The following is an 18763-nucleotide window of genomic DNA, read 5'->3' on the forward strand; positions in this document are numbered from 1 at the left end:
ATGCCTAGACAAAAGGAAAAAAACTCATTTTTCCCCTTGCAAATATATGTTGTTTAACCGTATACTTGTGATTTTTTATTTATTTATTTTTTGGTCAATGTAAATGTACAAATGTCCTTATAATTACTCGTATTACCCTTATGATAATAATTATCTCCATGATGCCATAGGCTTGACCTGTCGAGTTTACCTCCTTTGTTAGGTTGTGCAACTACATTTCCCATAGTTCCTTTGAGAGTGGCTACTGTGTTGGATGACAGCTATCCGGCGCCGAAACACCGAAAGATACTCAGACGACAGAGCCATGGCGGCCACGGGTGGAGGGAAAATTAGAAGCAGGAGATATCATATTGCCGCTAAACCTTACGCCAAGAGTAAACAGGTAAACAGAATGAACAATTTAAGTTTAAAGCCCGTTTCGAGGACCGTACAGTGACTGTAATGCTTGTATTCTTGAGGTCTTGTTATTGTTTAGTTGGAGACATTTTGTGGCCTGCAGTTAGTGCTCGTGGCCTCCACGCGCTGCTAGCATGCACAGGAAATGCTAACGGCTAAAGGCTAGCTAACTAGCTCATAGGTTAGCAAAAGCAGGCGGGCTTGACAGTCAAATCGCAACACGGTGTGTCATTTACATTAGGTTACGAGTGTTGATTAAGTGCTCATTCACATGCGAGAAGTTGAGATGGCCAACATTTGTTGAAGTCGTGAGTTTTTAACTGTTAACAAAGTTCGTAGAAAGCGAGGAAGTAGGATTCTAGCCGTTAGCCGATGGAGCTAGTGCTAGTGGACGCTAGTTTCGGGGAACGGCGCATTGTTGTCCTCGGTTCTTAAGTTTTGAGGCGTCATACTGTTGCAGGTAGACGTGGCAAGATGGTTTGGTTCTAAGTAACAACTGTCTCGGGGTACACATAACTGTTTTCCATTTTAAGCTTGTGTTGGTGGGCTGGGTGGAAACCTTTTAAGTGCTAGGCACCGTTAGCCAAATCAAAGCCAGCTGAACTGCGCAGAGAGCATTGGCTGCTTGGAAACCCACATGGTTACCTTAGTGGGTATATTTGCCGCCTGGACAGCGGTATTGTTGGCTTTAAGACCACCCTGTGATCTTAATGGTGGCTAAGACTATCTTGTGTACTTTTGTGTTTTTGTCAGTTTAAAAAAAAACTCCAGTTAACTACAAGTGTATTGGCTACTGGAGTGCAAATTAACTGGAAATCTTTCTTCCTTTCTTTCTTTTTTTCGAGAAATATACAATCGACTTTCCTTGACAATCGTCTTTAATAGTCGTAGTTGTACAATCATCAGCACCAGCACAAAGTTGTCACATTTATGAATTTCAAGTAAGACAGGATTTTGGATAGATATTATTAATGATCAAGATATATTGATTATACAAACAAAATACTACACATTTTTTAATTCGACTCTTCTGGGTTTCATGGTTTTTGTTTTCCTCCCGTGTTTGATGCTCTGGATCAGGTAATATCACAAATCAAGTATAATCAACATGTTTCTATCAAGCATTATAATTGATTGCATTCATACGACTATGTTTGACTCTTTACAAGTTGTGGCAGTGATTTATTAAGCTGCTAATTGACCAGAATCCAATTCAGGGTCACAAGGGCAGAGGGCTGGAGCCCATCCCAACTGTCATAGAACGACAGGTAGGGTACTCCCTGGGCAGGTCGCCAGACTGTTATAGGGATAATGCATATACACAGAAAAACATTCACACTTCTACCTAAAAGCACCAGTTAACCAACAGCAGAAAAAGAAGATTCATGTAATTTTCCAAGCTCTGCTGTTGTCGTGCCAGTGTCATGTTACAGCTCTTAACAGCATATCTCACATAATCAGCAACCCAGATTTTGCATAATTCAGCATTGATCCCATGGCAATGTACCCTTTTGACTTCGCACATAGTGTTAAAATAGAAATGGCATTCATGGTAACAATGAAGACAAGTACATGAAACTGTGGCATGAAACACAAAAAGAAGTTGAATAGTTTTTCATCTCTGTAACATGCGAGTCAAGGTTAAGTCTTTTTAAATTGTGCATCGATTCAATAGCACATGATGCAGAAGTGTTTGAACTTTCATATTTAAGTAAAGTCTCACTCACCCTCAAACAACAATTACCCAAATCTTATTTACAGTTTAAAAGATAGGTTTAATTTTTCATCATCAGTTTTGTTTACACAACACTTTGTTGAGAAAGCAGAAGGAGCTTGGTAAGACATGCAGTGTTTGTGCTGTTTCTGTCTTGATTCACTTCTAGGATTGCAATTCTTCAAAACAGTTGGGCTGGCTTCACTATAAGAGCACAAATTTAATTAGATATTGTTCACTTCAGGCTTCTCGAGGTTGACGTGCAGTTCGTGCAACACTCTTGGGTCTTAGCTATGCTACTGTGTCTACAGTTATGATTTTTTTTTTTTTTTTTTAAAAGCAACACTATGGTGGTGCTTATGCTCATTTTTCACATTTTATACACATGTGAATACACTAGTGTATTTGCACACAGGGTAAAGTACAGGGTGCCCCACAGGTGTGTGGCATAGATAAGGAGGAAGGAAGGAGCATATATAGCTTATCAAGTGTTGAAAGTCACTGCGGGGTACATGGTGTCTCCAAAAGATGCACTTGCAAGCTGGTGCTTCTCCTCAGAGCTTCCTTTTCTGCCTTCTCTTATCACAAACAGCATTGATGTCTTAATATGAAGACACCCAAGTACAGCAATAACACCAGACTTTACATTAAATAAATGTTTTCAATAAACGTCTTCTTGCATCAAAAGACCACCAATTTAGAATCCACTTAGTCACTTATCACATCACCTGTTCAAAAAGCTTAAATCTGAAGAAGACTAATCTTTTCACCTGCTGTTTCAGGTTACACACTGAAAATAAGGCTGCTAGGCTGAGTTTTTTTTGTTTTCTTTTGTTTTTAAGAACAAACCAAAAGTAAAATGGTCTGTGTGCTGAAAGTCTATTTGCCACATAGCTTCAAATTTGGCAGGTTCTTGTTAAACTTAGCTACAGGCTGAGAGATCGGTCAGTCCTCTCTCTGGAACTGTTTTCACATTTGGTGTCTCTGGTCAGGATGCTTTCTGAAGTTTCCTTTTCTCACATTTTGCAGTCAGTATGAAACAGTTCATATCAGACATATTAACACTGCTGGAAATATTCTGTTTGGTTTAGCTGATGAAGCTAGCAGAGCATAAATGAGTTAGGACGCAGGCAAGACTGCTCAATAGTGCACTGGACTGTCCTCACATCAGCTCAGTCTGACCTCACACAAACTTTTGGGTGGATATTTTTCATTTGAATTGATTAATGTGTAGAAAAATTTCCCAAGATCGAATCCATATGTGAAAACACCCTTTTTACCTTCTTAGTATGAAGATTAGCTTGCCAGTATGCCAAAGAGACAGAACTACAGTTATGTCATTACTTTACACTAAAACAAGAAGAGTGCTATCAATGAGGGCACAGTGTTCCTCGTGTTTAGGTTGTATTTTGTGGCAGAGGCAGGGAGTATATGCACACTGCAATAGCAGTTGCTCATGGGCATAAATTATTAACTTGTAACGTGCCATGTGAAAACCTGTATAAAGTTCAAATTTTTTTATTAAAAAAAATTCTAAAATGTAAGAACTTATAGATTAACATGCAAAAAAAGTTTAATTTATCTGTGTTTAATTGTTTTCCATGACTTTTTAACTCAAAGATGTCAAATTATGACCGATGTTTATTGTGGTTTAATAATTACACAAATTGTCACCTGTAGTATGTTCATAAATAATTAAACTTCTGATAATGTGCATTATCATAGCTTATATTTCGGAAAAAATCACTAAGCACTAATTAGCTGCTCTCCACTGAGTGTCTCCTGCTGTGGATGAGTTTCATCATTGTGGACTGCAGTTGCTAATGGTCGAGCTCGCTTTGTAGCCTTAGTGAGCTGTGTGTAGAAGTCCATGACCAAGCTCTCTAGTTGCTGTAGTTTCTAGTTAAAGTGAATCACAGTTCTTCTGCAGGACAAATTAAGGACTGCTGTTGTCAACTGCAGTCCAAGATGGGGAAGTTGGAATACAAGGCCCAGAGCTAAATTGCATAGACTGATGAGCTACCGAGTAGGGAGACAAGAATGAGGGGAACTAAATTAATTGTAGATTGTTTTGTTCTCAGAGATGGCTTAAAAAAGTTACAAATCATAAAATGTGTGTCCCAGTATAACTGGGTGTTGAAATGCATTTACTTTCTATGCATGGTATTTAGAAGATTTGACTCCTCTGCATCGACAGGAATTCATCCAGTGTTTGACCTGAGTACAGTGCAGAACGTCACTTGCTCAGTGTTTCACAGAAGCATGCACAGTGCCTGACCCAATTTCTGTGCTTGTTTTGTTTTGCGCCAGTGAAGACGAATAGAGTCTCATTGCAAATGACGGGCTGTGCACTTGATTCAAATAAAAAAATCCAATGTATAGCTGTAGTTTGCTAATCTGCAATGTCCAGGGTTTTTATGACTCGGTTATGTGGAGTTGATTTACCACAAGTTTATTAGGTCTTTTGACTGAGTATGGGATTTTTTTGTGTTTTGGTGTTAAAAGTGAAAAATCCACAAGACTCAACTAGCAACACTTTTAGCAGGGAATTTTATTTTACATACATTGCATAGTGTCCAGTGCTAGTTGTCAAAGGAATTTTCAAATGAAACAGCTGCAAATACTGACTTGGTTTGTTTTTTATGTTTAATTTAAATATTATTTATTTTACACCCTTATTGACTCTTTCCTCTCCCCTCCTCTTGGTTTTATCAGCAGCAGTCAGGCCTCATCAGTCGAGTGACAGACACAGTAAAGAGCATCGTTCCTTCCTGGCTGCAGAAATATTTCAAGAATGGCGATGCTCCTGAAGGAGGAGTGGATATACATGGGACAGAGCAAAACTGCAAACCGCCTCCTCCTCCTAATGGTAGCGAAGAGGGACCACCTCCCCTCGATGGACGTGACTCCCCAGAGCCAAGTACTAGTAACACAGGTGAGGGGTCTTTCAGATCATATGGTTAGTGGTGATATTTTTTTTGTATTGCTGAGCTCACCTGTCACATTTGTCCTTCTTACACAGAGCCCTCAACAAGCAGAGCATCCCTGAACTTTCAGGAATATGTGCTCTCGCGACCTCCTCTTAGTCGCTCCCATCTCCACTTCACCCCACTGGATGCCTCCTCCCCAACTTTGGGGGCTTCCAGTAGCCTCTTCTCACAGCCCTCCACCTCCTCAGCCCCTGGACCCTTTTCCACTGGCTTTTCCTTGGTAAAAGAGATTAAGGATAACCTGTCACAGCATGAAGATGATAACATCTCCACCACAAGTGGATTCTCCTCCCGTGCATCTGACAAGGGTAAATAGATGGCAGATTTGTGTGTTTAAGTGTTTTGTAATGTAATCTGACATAATGTAAATATTTAAAAAGTGGCAGCTACAAACATGAAATCCGCAATGTTCTGCATACACTCGCTTTTCCTCCAAAGTGGGTTGAGATAGTGGAGCAGTTAGAAGAAATTTAATTCTCAGTTGATGAGTGAATTGAGCCTCAGTGTTGAGTTCTTTGGATCTGTTGTGCCGTTAAACCGGTCTGTGTTCAGACTATTTGGCTACTGTTGTTTAAATGTAAACACACAACTACAACCCCATATATAGCCTTGACCGCAATGTGTTGGACTTCCATACATTTGCATATGCAAAGCTGATTTCTTTATTCCAGGACTCTACCCTTTGAATACTGTTTGTTCGTGGGATGAAACCATGTTTAGCACAGCTAGTAAGGTAATTACAGGATGAAGAAAGGGAGTCTGAACAGATTTGACGTAAAAGTTATAATTTGAGTTGATTTTTATGATCTTCTTATAAACATTGTTTTTCTCGCCTCAGACTAAGCAGAACTGGTGATTTTGCTTTTTGGATACATTTTTAGATTAAAATGCAATCAAATAAGTATTGCATATGTGGATGGGCAGTTCAGGTAGAGGGGATCTAGTATATACAAACAACTCAGCCACATAACCAAAACAAAGTGCTGTAATTAAAATAAATAAATAAATTACATTTTATATCCCACACTTTTTGGACAGATTTTCAAAGCCCTATAGAGCCACGGCTAGAAGCTAGATTAACACACTAGTGCTCTCTTGAATTATAGAGATTTTCAGTATCTCTTTCTTTTTCAGATGTCCCCACTTCTAAAACGGCATCACTTCCTCAGCTTTGGTCCCCGGAGACAGACAGAACAAACTCTGGACCTCAACCTTCCCAGTCCAGCCTGAAAAAGCCTGCTTTCAACCTGTCTGTCTTTGGAACATCATCCAATGTGAGTGTTTGTCTGTCCAACAAGATCCTGAATCTCTCAGCATGTAATGTTTCTAAAAAGCTCTTAAAAAAAGAGTTTCATACATGTTTTACCAGGGTGCCATGAGATGAGTGAGGAACATGATTGGGTGAAGCTTGCTTATCACAACAGCTTCATGTAAATGTGCTGATCTTTGCTTCGAAGTGCAGTCAAATGTTGATCCTTCGAGCTCTAAATTATAAATTTACAGTGATATTTTTGTTGGATAATATTAGGGCGATTATTTTGATAGTCGACTAGTTACCGATTATTTTTACGATTAGTCGACTAATCAGATCATGCATCTATTGGACGTACAACGTACAGCTTATTGCACCAGCATGCATCTGCTCTTATATAACTATCATTAGCTTACAGTTTTAAGTGTTTAAGGTATGTGCTAACTAAAAATAAAGACAAGATGATAGTTTATTACATTTTAATGAAATTTGCTGATTGTCTCGGTGAAGTTTAATAAACTCAGCCATCTGCTCCTTGCTATCTAAAATATAACAGGACACTGGAGTATATTCTCTACCATCTCACACTTCTGATGATCAGTTGTCTGCTTGACGTTTATACATCTGTGTAAAAACTATAACTTTAATCTCAGCCAAACCGATTTACTCAGGAACAAATAAAATACTGAAAAAAGCCAAACAACATTGTTAAGTTATCTAAGTGACTTGTACATCACGTTTGACCTGAGTAGCGAAAGAGGGCGGTGGGTTTGAAAACAATTTGCCGGGAGTTCGGTGTTCTCACGGGCTCTAGTGAGCCTTGAACCCCGGCTAGCTATCGAGCTGGTGGGTAACAGACGTCTCCGAAAACGTCGGAGCGCTTTTGAAAATATGTGGTGTCTTGATAAACTGAGCAGATATTTGAGGTTTACACAGCTACATTCTCGCCTGAAAATATGCTAAACGTTTATTTTGTGACCCAGAAAGAATAATAAGAGTAATATTAAAACTAACTAGCTGCCGCCATTGTTGGAAACTGAGCAGGGCCGCGCTATGAATTCTGGGACACAGCTTCTTCTTCTTCGGGGTTTAACGGCAGCTGGCATCCTTGTACATGCAGTGCTGCCATCTTCTGTTTCAGTCCGCTATTGCACTCTTAAATTCTACTACTTATTCCTGCATCTTTTGGGATCTTACAAAGTCGACTATTAAATTAGCCGTCAACAATTTTGATAGTCGACTAATCGTGGCAGCCCTAGATAATATGTAAAATCACTGTTACTATCCCTCTAAGAGACAATATCTTGTTTACAAGATTACTTTAGTAATGTTAGGCTGCTTTACATTTACTTTTTGAGGCCAACCAATTCATAGCAAGTAGCATTGCTGTTCAGTCTAGCTCTGATTTTAACAAGACAAAACAACAGTTGAATATTTAAACAAAAAAGTAAGAGTAACGCCTAATACAAGTCTGAGCTTGTCGGACATGTTTTAGGAAGCTCTAATGTAACAGTTAGTAATTCCCTGTAAAACCACATGAGATTATAATAAATTAACTTCTAAGAATATGTGAAAGCTATGGTTTGACCAGTAAAAGTCATAGTATACCTTTGACTTTCATTGTATATTGAAGGCACTATAACACATATTTGCAGTTTAACTTTGCACTTGATTTATTTTGAAATGTTTTTCTTATTTCATGAGTTAAAGTAAAGTAAATCATAACAAATAGCCCTCTCATAAATTAGGATAATAACTAATTTAGGAATGTATGAAAAAATGACTCAGAATTATATTTACCTTCCTCCGTTCCAGTCCACTTTAAACAGCACTGTGCTGAACTCTAGCCAGCTTGGAGATTCACCCTTCTACCCCGGGAAGACCACCTATGGTGGTGCAGCTGCAGTCAGGAGCTTGCGCAGTCGTCCTGGAACACCGTATCAGGTGAGCAAGATGATGGTCATGTATGGTGTTAAAACAGAAGCTTTTATTGTTACCATGGCACCGAGTAGCAGTCTATCGCAGTAGGTCTTATGCGTTGTATTTTATTTATTTATTTTTTATTTGGTTGGTACACCCTTGTAAAACATAATATTCATGCATTCACTCTGTTACATTTACAGGTGTGCTTGCATTTATTTTTAATGTAGCTTGTGTTGAATAAAACAGTGAAAACATGGGTTGCACTGAAGTATATTTTTAATCTTGTAATAAAAAGTGTCTATATATCAGGAGTTTTTGGATTGTCTAACATTGTAGTAGTTTGCAGTAGTTTCTGAGGGTCGGATTTGATCCAGAAAAACACATGAATGCCCTGCTAATGTAGACTGTTGTTCTGGTAGTGTAATGTAGTCCGGCTTATCCAGGTAGACAGTTTTATCTAATAAAGTCCTTTTTCTTCTTCTTCTTCTTCTTCTTTTTTTGTCTGGCTGATGTTAGGATTATCTGCTTTTGTGACCACAGTGATTGGTACCAGATGTAGCACGTAGCTAGCCAACCTTGGCTTGATTGTTTGCTAATGTTGCCTTTGGCAAAATGGCACTCAAAACCACAGCAGTTTTGTGTTTGTTGAGTTTGTGTTGGAGTCTGTTTGGTGGAAGCTATTAGGACTGTGTGGTATGATTAAAATCTCATATCCTGATATGTTTCTGTTTTACATGAGAAATTTTGTACTCAGGACTGAACATTACTCATTCATATACGATTATTTGTCTCTTTTATTTAAAACTCATGAGCAACTGTTTAAGAATGTAAAAATGCGACTTTATAAAGTCTAAAATACTTCTTAAAACTAAATGATTAAAGACCCAGCATAAAATATTATTATACAAAACATCAAATATAAACATTGTACCTTAAAGGTTCACTCTAGGATTTATTTTGACCATGTGATGGTTCTTTTGTTTCTCATTCGTAAACTTGCTCCATATTCGTTCATATGGTTCTTTCATAGGTGGTCGAATAGGTTTGTGGTGGCCCGTTTTGCGGACCACTGTGCAGCATAATATGCAAAGTACAGTTTGGTCTCTGTCAGACTTTCTGTAACTAAACAAAGTTCTTGATACAGAGGTAGTTCCTGGGTTAGCAGTAAGATCCTTCATTTGTCTCAACTCACCGTTCTCTCTTTCCGAGCTACAATGTGTGTTCTGTCTCAGCTCCACTCGTCATTCTGGTATTCATGTTTCTGTTTGCATCCATGTGTTGCCATGTAAGATTGCCCACCATAATACAAATGATGATGAAAATATCGCTGTAAACGGTGTATTTGGCAACACAAGGAAATATATAAGTGGTTACTGGAATCCATTTCAAAGCTGTTGTTGCTTACTTTTGGTGATGTGAATGAGAAGGAGGCACAGCATTCAATTTTTGTCCTGCGCACAGACACCAGTCCACACGCTGTTGGGTGTAAAATGCTAGAGAGGTTAAAGGTATAATATGCTCATATATTGGCAATAATTGTGTTTAATAAACAATAAATGTTGCATAGAGCATGTTTAAGATGGTGGAGTAAGTTGTTTGTTTGTGATACTGACATTATAGTTTGAATATTGATTAAACTGTAGACTGAAGTAGTTTATCTGATATGCAGGCCCCGGTGAGGAGACAGATCAAGGCCAAGCCTGCTGGTGCTCAGCCCTGCGGGGTAACCAGCGCCACAGCCAGACGCATCCTGCAGTCTTTGGAGCGCATGTCGAGCCCACTTGCTGTGAGTACACACATGCAAGATGAAATTATACTTTTTATTATACTTGTTTGGTGTCCCACACGGAAGTGAATATGCAAATATAAACATTGTCGAAATGTTCTGGCAGGTGTTCCTGCTTAAAATCTTTAAACCTGATGGACATTTATTTGTCTTCATTTACAGGATGCCAAGCGAATCCCTGCAGCAGCCTCATCCCTCTTACTGTCACCAGTAAGAGCTTTTAATATTCAGCATACACATCTGTGACACTTTGTACATTGCAGCACATGATGTGAGGATAAACACCCCAGACATTGAGAAGCTGGTTTATATTATTTTGTTATACTGACACCACATCCAGCCCAAAAAGTTCTCACTTGAGTTCTGTCTTGCAGCCAGTGGATGGTGTAAATCCAGATGCGTTACATCTCCTGTCTAAAAGGAAACGGGTAAGTACCAGTTTTAGAATATATGTGGCCATCAAAATTTTAGTTAGCTCATAGCTGTCCAATTTTAGCCTTGTACCTCTGGTTCGTTAATAACGGTGTTGAATGTGGGTGAAAGCTTGTGGTTGCAGATCAACATCTACATTTCTCAAGTGTCCTCTGCAGTGTGCTTAGTGATACAAACAGGAGATCATTGTACAAGTGCAGCAGCACTTGTTGCAATTTGTCTTCATGTCATTTCTGTCCCCTACCGGTTTGGTCTCCTTTACGCTTATTAACGGGAGTCTCCTCAGCTGTTCCTCACTCTGTGTGTATCTCTTATGTGTCCTCACACACCTGTGAGCAAAACTCTGGCAGGCTCATGAAATGGTGTTAATGTGCGCTGTATTAAGTGCTGTCCATTGTTAAATTGTGCCAGCTCTGGAATGAACTTGTCCTCAGTAATAACTGTCAGGCGTTGCCAGCTGTAACAGCTGCAGTGCAGAACAATGGTGTATTCACCCTTACAGGTCTGAACAAGAAACCCTGCTTACCCAAACCAGGGCTTTCATGTGTAATTTCTGTTTTACTCTTGGCATGGTTCAAAATATAACCAAGCAGTTACTAGAATTTTCTTGGTTATGCCTCTTGAGGCAGTGGTATTTTATTTTTGTTTTTGTTTTAGTCTTACATAAGCAATCCTGATACGAACCCCATATTTTTAAATTAAAATATAATCTTGACAGTCCTCTGTGGGTCCACATTGCAATTTCTTTATGACAGCATCTGAAGGATTGCTATAAAGTTATCTTTGAAGTACAATTTTATGTATGTTTAGTAGAGCTGGGCGATATGAGATTTTTTCATATCACGATATGTTTTTTTCATTTCAGGCGATAACGATATCTATCACAATATAAGCCAAATAACTATATTCGTAAGATTTAAATGTGCCGTTGCTCACAAGTAAAATGTGAAATAATCAGCAGCTTGTTTTTATTTAAATATTTATTTCCCATAATAAGTTCAACAGGGTAGATGTACTTAAGGAACATGAGACTTTTTCAGATAAATAAAGGCAAATATTGCAAACTACACAAAAGGCAGCCGCTAAAGCGTTTAAGTTTCAAAATAGAACAAACGAAACAGACTAAATTGTCAATTCCACTTAGAAACAAAATATTAATTCTAAAAATAAATCTTAGTTTGTTTTACAGAAGAACAGACAAAACTGACTAACTTTTGTCAATATCAAATAAACTGAGAACTAAAAGGAAATTCTCAATCTCTCCTTGTTGTATAGCTTAGCTTTTCAAACAGTTTTAACAGTTACTTTAGTCTGACAAAAGCCGAATGACGAATTAGCGCTTCCAGTCAGAGACTGAGGCTACGTCCACACGTACACGGGTATTTTTGAAAACGGAGATTTTTCGTTTTAAAAAATAATCCCGTCCACACATAAAGGCAGAAATGAAGGAAAACGCTGCTATGAACATGCCAAAGCAGCAGGTGGCGCTAGATTCCTAACCGTGCCGAAATGTTGGCCAATCAGAAGTCTAGAATCCTCGGTGGGGAAAAGGTAAACAAAGCTGGGGCATAGAAGCAGAACCGAGTCGTATGTGTGGAGGGACAGTAACTGTGTGTATATGTAAGCATTTAAACACTGCAGAGAGTAGAATTAACAGTAACAGTATTGTAGAAATTCATTTCACCGAAACAATAACGTGGCGCACAGTGTGACGCATGCACCAGTTTATTGTATTTCCAGACTTGCTTTCGGCACAATTTACAGTGCACGCTACTCTGTTTTTTGTCAGACTTGAAATAGCCGAAATACCTTCACACTACGGAACTTCTATGGCTCTTCCGTTCGACAATCTCTCCGGCATTGGAACCATCATCTGTTTTCTCTTCGGTCACGCTCGGTTGATTTTTCTAGTCGGCACACTCATTTCCTCCATTATGCGCTGGCTCCATTACCCGCTGGCTGCTTCCCAAACAAACACACGTGCGGCTTGGCACTTGTGCTGTACGTAACAAGCCACGCGACGTGACGCTGCGGCTGTGATTGGTTCGGCTCTGCGCTACTTAATTTGGATTGGCTGACCTTTTTTTTTTCTTTTTCTTTTTTCTTTGAGGACAAGAGCGGTGAGGTCTATCGCGATAGCTTAATTTCTCTATCGAGTAAAAGTTATATCGCGATACATATCGTTATCGTTCTATCGCCCAGCTCTAATGTTTAGAGAAGTTGATGTTCACATTTCAGATCGGTTTCATTTTTGAGTAGAAAGGAATGAACTGTTTCTGAATATGGACACAGAAAAGACCAAGAATCAAACACTGCCCTCTCAGTTAACTCTATTTTTATTTATTTTTTTTCTCCTAAATCCAGATGGACTCTAACCTTCCACCGGTGCAAAAACTTGTGGTTCCTGCTGCTTCTGTGTCAGGAAACCGCTCTGTGTCCTTCAGGCCTACTTTAACCCCCGGAGGAGTGACTCGAGCTGTAGACAGGACTGCAAGAGATACAGTTAGTTGCACGGTGGTGCCTCCCGCCATGATATTTCTGTATTTGACTGTAGCCAGTCAGAATATATCAAATATAAAAACTGTTTGTAATCCCTTTGTTTTTGCATTATTCCCATAGCACACAAGACAATCACCACAGCTTCCTGAAGCGACCCCAGGTCCATCTCAAAGGTAAAACAGTGACTCTGATTAATCAGGTTCAAGTCTAACTTAAGAACGATGTTCCTGTCTCTGAGAAACTGAGGTAACAGTTTCCTCAGTCCATTTACTATTCTTACATTTTCAGATTTATGTCCTGCTTAAAAATCTTGTTTAGAATTTATCTCACAAATTAATTTATTTTAGTCAATTTATTCAAAGTAAGAAAACACGACAAGTTAAATGATTCAAATGGTTGTTTATACCTGTTTTTGTTGTTGTTTTTTTAGCACAAAGAGTTCTAGTGGACCAGTTTATCCTCTGTCCAGCACACCTGCAGTCAGCAGCGTGAGCTCTGGAGGAGGAAAGATGAAGAGAGGGAAGACCAGTGCTCGGCCCTCCTCCAAACGTCTGGAAGATGAGGTGAGATCTTGATTTATCTAATTGTGATCTTTTTGTAAGTTATCACAGTCTTCATCCAGTAAGAGAAACAAAGGTATAACGTGTTGCTTCTGCTTGTTTTCTGACTGCAGGTTGCGGAGGTGCCAGAGCTCCCGGCCATTTTACTTCCCATCAGCACATCTGCATTACCCACCTTCAGCTTCTCTTCTCCTTTGCCGCCGCTCAACACTTCCACTAGCTCCTCTCCCAAGATCCCGGCTGTTACTCCTGTTAAGGAAACAGTCCCAGATAAGGTACGTCTTAAAGCATCCAAGCGTTTTTCTGTCATAAAACTGCGAGTCTCAATTGTTAATTGACATCAAAACAAACTTTGAACTAGTTCAACTTGACTTTACTGGTGAGTAAGTGACTGAAATAATGCTTTTCAGTCAGCACCAATTAGGGTTTTTTTTTTTCTTTTCACTTTTTACAGGATCCACCAAGAGCCTCAACACCACTTTTCACATTTTCCTCCCCTATTGTCAAATCCACTGCTGCTAGCCCACCTTCCTTTTCCCCCTCTGTAAGTATTTTTTCTACTTTTTTAATAATTACACAACCTTGCTTTAGAAGGTTAAATTGATAATTGTTTCTCTGTAGGCTGGATTTACTTTTAGTGCACCTGTAGCCAAGCTGGGTCCTTCTATGGTGAATGGAAAGCTGACCACGCCCATAGCAGCAGCAGGTAAGTGTTTTGTGTCACAAAAATGCCAGAGGCCCTTTCACATACATTGTGACAGTATATTTAAAATAGTGCTGTCAGCATTAATCTCGTTAAAATGACGTTAACACCATAACTGCATTAATGTGGCAAATCTGTTAACAAGTTGCCGCGGATTGCCCTGTGCGTAGGGCAGCAAGGCGTCAACGTGTCAGCGCGGTTAGCTCGTTAATGGATATTTGCCTCGTTAATGCAGTTATGGCGTTAACCTAATTTTCACAAGATTAATGCTGGCAGCACTATTTGATTGTATTGAGCAACGTGCAGCATGGTGTCGGCTGGTGAGCACTTGCTAATGTGTGTTGTACTGAAATTTTACTGTTGTGCAGTGTGATGTGTATCTGCACGACAGTTAGAAAAGATGGTGAGCAGCCACAAAGAAGACACAGTACAGTCAGAGTGAAGCACCCATTTTGCGCGGTTCCTTCTACTGAAATGATTTATGATAAATGGACTCATACTTGTATGTAGGGCTGGGCCATATTATACCGTTCACGGTAATACCGGTACAATGTTAGGCAAGAAAATTAAAAAAATCAGAAAAGAAAATATTGCGATAGAATATGGGTAAAACGCGCATGCGCAGTGCCTTTTTTCTTCATACACACATGGCTGAAAAAGCATGGCGGCAACGGAGAATGAGAAGGGGAAAGCCAATCGTTGAGTGAAACGGATGACCCAGTTTGTAAAAATGGTGCCACTTCAGTGATGTGGAACTGGTTTGGTGTTTGTCTGTCAGATACCCACCAAGTATACCCACCAAGTACTTTACCAGGTGTAACTATGAAGTTTAACTTCCAGGCATCCATGAAAACAGAATTTATTACATTTAACGGCGTTAGAAGTTAGCAGGAAGCTAGCGGAAGTTAGCTCGCTAGTTTCGCTAGTTACCTAAGCATGATATTGCATGTTCTGACTGAGAGATTTCTGAAAAAATTCAAACGTACAGCTCTGCTGTCACTTCCAACATAAATGAAGACAAAAAACTAAACAGCAGTGACGTTTGTAGGGTTACTGAAGTTGGGCTAGGTGGTATATAATGATGTGCTACGTGATCGCTAGCGACACAGCTATGTTAGCATAACATAAACAGTGAAGCTGCAGGATAAACGCTAATACTTTTCCACTTAGTAAAAGCTAACGTGAGGGTTCCTGATGGTTAGAGACAAATGCAATCGCATGGCAGGATGCTGTAAACGGACCAAACTTCAGTCAGGAGAACAACTGAGATAATCCATCCACAATAGAAGGTTAGTCATTAATATACTGCAACAACATGGGAATAGAGCAGCTGTGATAGAATACAGCATTAATGAATCAATGTTACAGAAGTGGAGGAAGCAAGAAGAATGAGTTGAATAAAATTTGATTTATCTGACTGCTTTGTTTTGCTTAATGTGTCTTATAATCCCGTGCACCTTATGGTGCACTCTGAAAAAAAAAATGTATTTGACTTTTTTTATTTGGCACACTGCAGTTTAATGTTGCAAAGCACCTCTTTTTAACTTCAGTGGATATTATACATGGTTATGCTCAGGATATGTCAGCCCATTTCTACTGGAAATGCCTTTGGTTAAACTTTCAGCAAGGAATTTGCATTTGCACTGTTAAATTTTTATATAGCTTTAATGCACATTAAGAACAGCTGCTTGTTTAAGTGAAAATAAATGGATGGGTTTTTTGCACTAGTAAAGTTGTGGAGTTGTATTTTGTATTTTGTCTCGCATCAATTATATCGTCAGTTATATCGTTATCGCAAATTTTCAAATATATATCGTGATAAATATTTTTGGCCATATCACCCTGCTCTACTTGTATGCTTTCCTTCTACTCACATTGAGTATGCAAAACATTTCATACTACAAGTCCAATTCAGTACTTTTCCTCTATGCCTAAGCATTTTTCTAACATTCACATGCTGGTGTCTGACGTTTATTGGCAGAGGAGCGCTGTTCCGCACATGACGTCACCCTGTTAGAAGTAATTGTGGAGTGAGCTCTTTGAAGCCTAAATCATGAATTCTGGCTTCCTGTTAGTTTGTATCAACTGAGAAACCTTGAAATGAGTTTTTGGTCTCATGTTTTCATGTTTACAGTAAAAGCAGCTGTAAAAAAAAGCACAGAAGACTTTGAAGGACCTTTCAAACCAGCCAAGACCTTGAAGCAGGGCAGCGTCCTCGATCTTCTCAAAGCCCCTGGTTAGTCTTTGTATTTTGTGTTATCAAAAATTTTCAGATGTTTGACTTTGAAGTTCATTGCTTTAATTAATGTTCTGGTTTCTTCAGGTTTCGCCTCTCCAGACGCTCAGATATCCCCAGCTCGCGATGCTACTCCCCAGCAGACGTCCACACAGTCCACTGCCCCCGCCTCCACCTCTGCAACCTCCTCCATTTCTTCAACGGGGTTTGGTGGTTTGTTCAAACCCTCAGCAGACTGGACCTGTGATGTCTGTTTGGTTCCGAACAAGCAGTCAGACACGAAGTGTGTTTGCTGCGCAGCCCCACAGCCCAAGTCTTCATCCAAATCCATGGACAGTAAACAGTCACCCTCCACCTCTGTTGGGCTGGAGAGCAGCAGCAGCACTAACACCACCTCTACCACTACAACCACAACAGGTTTTGGCACAATGTTTTCCAAACCTGCCGGCACCTGGGACTGTGATACCTGTCTTGTTATAAACAAACCGGATGCAGTAAAGTGCGTGGCCTGCGAAACGGCCAAACCCGGAACGGGACTCAAACCCTCACTGACTCTTTCTTCGGCCTTCTCGCCGGTTAAGACTGTATCTACTCCTGCAGCCGCAGTTTCTACAGAGTTCACCGGGTTTGGAGACAAATTTAAAAAACCTGAGGGTGCATGGGAATGTGATACCTGTATGGTGCAGAACAAAGCAGAGGACACAAAGTGTGTGGCCTGCACGAGTGCTAAACCAGGTAATGAATTAAAAATGTTGCTTTTCTGTTGCTGAATCTTGGCTTTAGGTTGCACCAGCTCTCCTTTGCAGTTTTTCAACTTATATATATATATATATATATATATAAAAATGTATTTATTTTTTTCCCTCATGATCTCATCATTGACTGTGCAGGAGCATCAGCAGGAGCCTCTTCATCAACCAGCAGTGCCCCTGTGTTGGGATTGGCAGAAAAGTTCAAGAAGCCAGAGGGAGCCTGGGAATGTGATGTCTGTCTTGTGCAGAATAAAGCATCTGATGTACAGTGTGTCGCCTGTCAGGCAGGCAAACCTGGAGCTAAAGTGGAACCCAAGGGTAATAAATGCACTCTACTTGCAGTATTTTTCAATAGCATGTAAATACTAGTTAAGTGTGTAGGGTACTAAAAGGTTTTCTCTTGTGTTGTTGTTTCATTACATCACTTTTCCCTCTTTAATTGTGTCCTCTCGTTTCAGCCTTTGGTTCTACTTTTGGTTCCTCAGCCAGTGGAACCTCAGGATCTTCTGCCTCTAGTACTGGAGGTTTTAAGTTTGGCACATCAGACAGTACTTCAGCATCTGGAGCAGGGGGTTTCAAATTTGGAGGCTCGCTCACTGAGTCGACCTCGTCTTCTTCATCAGGTGGATTCAAATTTGGAGTACCGTTTGGAAGCTCCTCATCAGAAACCACTTCTAAAGGCACTACTGCTACATCAGGGTTCAAATTTGGCAGCTCGTCTGAGAGCTTTAAATTTGGGGCTGCCTCTAGTGATGATAAAAAGTCAGACCAGCCTGCTGCAGGTTCTGGGTTTAAGTTTGGAGCTAGCGGTGGGATAGCGTTTGGAACTGGATCTTCTAGCACAGAAGGCAACTCTTCTAAGGGAGGCTTCACAATTGGACTTTCAAAACCCGAAGAGAAAACAACAGTCACCTCGACAACCTCCTCATCCTCCATTACTTTCACGCCTCCCTCCTCTCAAGAAAATAGTAACAGTAAAACATCTTCGAGTGACACAGCATATACAGACACCGGCTCAGGCAGCATCTCAGCAGCCACAGCCGGGTCTGTATTTGGGAAATTGGGGGAGCCGAGTTTGGCCACCAGTGCACCACAAGTAGTCCCTACTTTTGGGTCCTCACAGGCGGCTAAAGAACCCGCTGCTCCTACATTTACCTTTGGTAAGCCAGAGGAAAAGAAGGAAGCGGTTACCTCCTCTGCTCCGTCTACCTTCCTCTTTGCTGCTGCAAGTAAGGATGCAGATACTACACAGGCCTTCACTGGTGGCTTTTCGTTCAGCAAGCCCAATGCTCCAACAGAGCAACCTCCACCTGCTTTCACTTTTGGAAAGTCAACAGACAAGAATGAAACATCATCTTCAGAAGCCCCAAAGCCTACCTTCGCTTTTGGAAAAAGTGCTGCAGGTACTTAAATTTCTGTCACTTAACAGCACTTTGGGTAGATTGTGGTTTCTAGACCATTCATGCAGTTTCTTTTACTATCATAAAAAATGCTTAAGCAATTCTGGGATTCAGTATCTT

At 40.1% G+C, this 18763-nt stretch overlaps 1 protein-coding gene across 2 annotated transcripts in view; it reads left to right on the plus strand.

The window, feature by feature from the left end:
• Positions 1 to 210: 210 nt before the first annotated feature.
• nup153 (nucleoporin 153) overlaps positions 211 to 18763 on the plus strand; it is a 20973-nt gene continuing 2420 nt past the window's right edge. The window contains exons 1-18 of one of the 2 annotated variants that reach the window (XM_026156007.1): positions 211 to 382; positions 4826 to 5045; positions 5133 to 5408; positions 6235 to 6374; positions 8168 to 8296; positions 9945 to 10061; positions 10224 to 10271; positions 10436 to 10489; positions 12858 to 12995; positions 13113 to 13165; positions 13423 to 13555; positions 13666 to 13827; positions 14007 to 14096; positions 14174 to 14258; positions 16390 to 16491; positions 16579 to 17226; positions 17382 to 17561; positions 17702 to 18646. In XM_026156007.1, coding sequence (XP_026011792.1) covers positions 254 to 382; positions 4826 to 5045; positions 5133 to 5408; positions 6235 to 6374; positions 8168 to 8296; positions 9945 to 10061; positions 10224 to 10271; positions 10436 to 10489; positions 12858 to 12995; positions 13113 to 13165; positions 13423 to 13555; positions 13666 to 13827; positions 14007 to 14096; positions 14174 to 14258; positions 16390 to 16491; positions 16579 to 17226; positions 17382 to 17561; positions 17702 to 18646 — 3649 coding nt within the window. In that variant the 5' untranslated portion in view covers positions 211 to 253. The remainder of the gene's footprint in view (positions 383 to 4825; positions 5046 to 5132; positions 5409 to 6234; positions 6375 to 8167; positions 8297 to 9944; positions 10062 to 10223; positions 10272 to 10435; positions 10490 to 12857; positions 12996 to 13112; positions 13166 to 13422; positions 13556 to 13665; positions 13828 to 14006; positions 14097 to 14173; positions 14259 to 16389; positions 16492 to 16578; positions 17227 to 17381; positions 17562 to 17701; positions 18647 to 18763) is intronic. The other variant, XM_026156008.1, reaches the window with a different exon arrangement.

Source organism: Astatotilapia calliptera, chromosome 22, assembly GCF_900246225.1.
Source record: "Astatotilapia calliptera chromosome 22, fAstCal1.2, whole genome shotgun sequence".
NCBI classification, from domain to species: Eukaryota; Metazoa; Chordata; class Actinopteri; order Cichliformes; family Cichlidae; genus Astatotilapia; species Astatotilapia calliptera.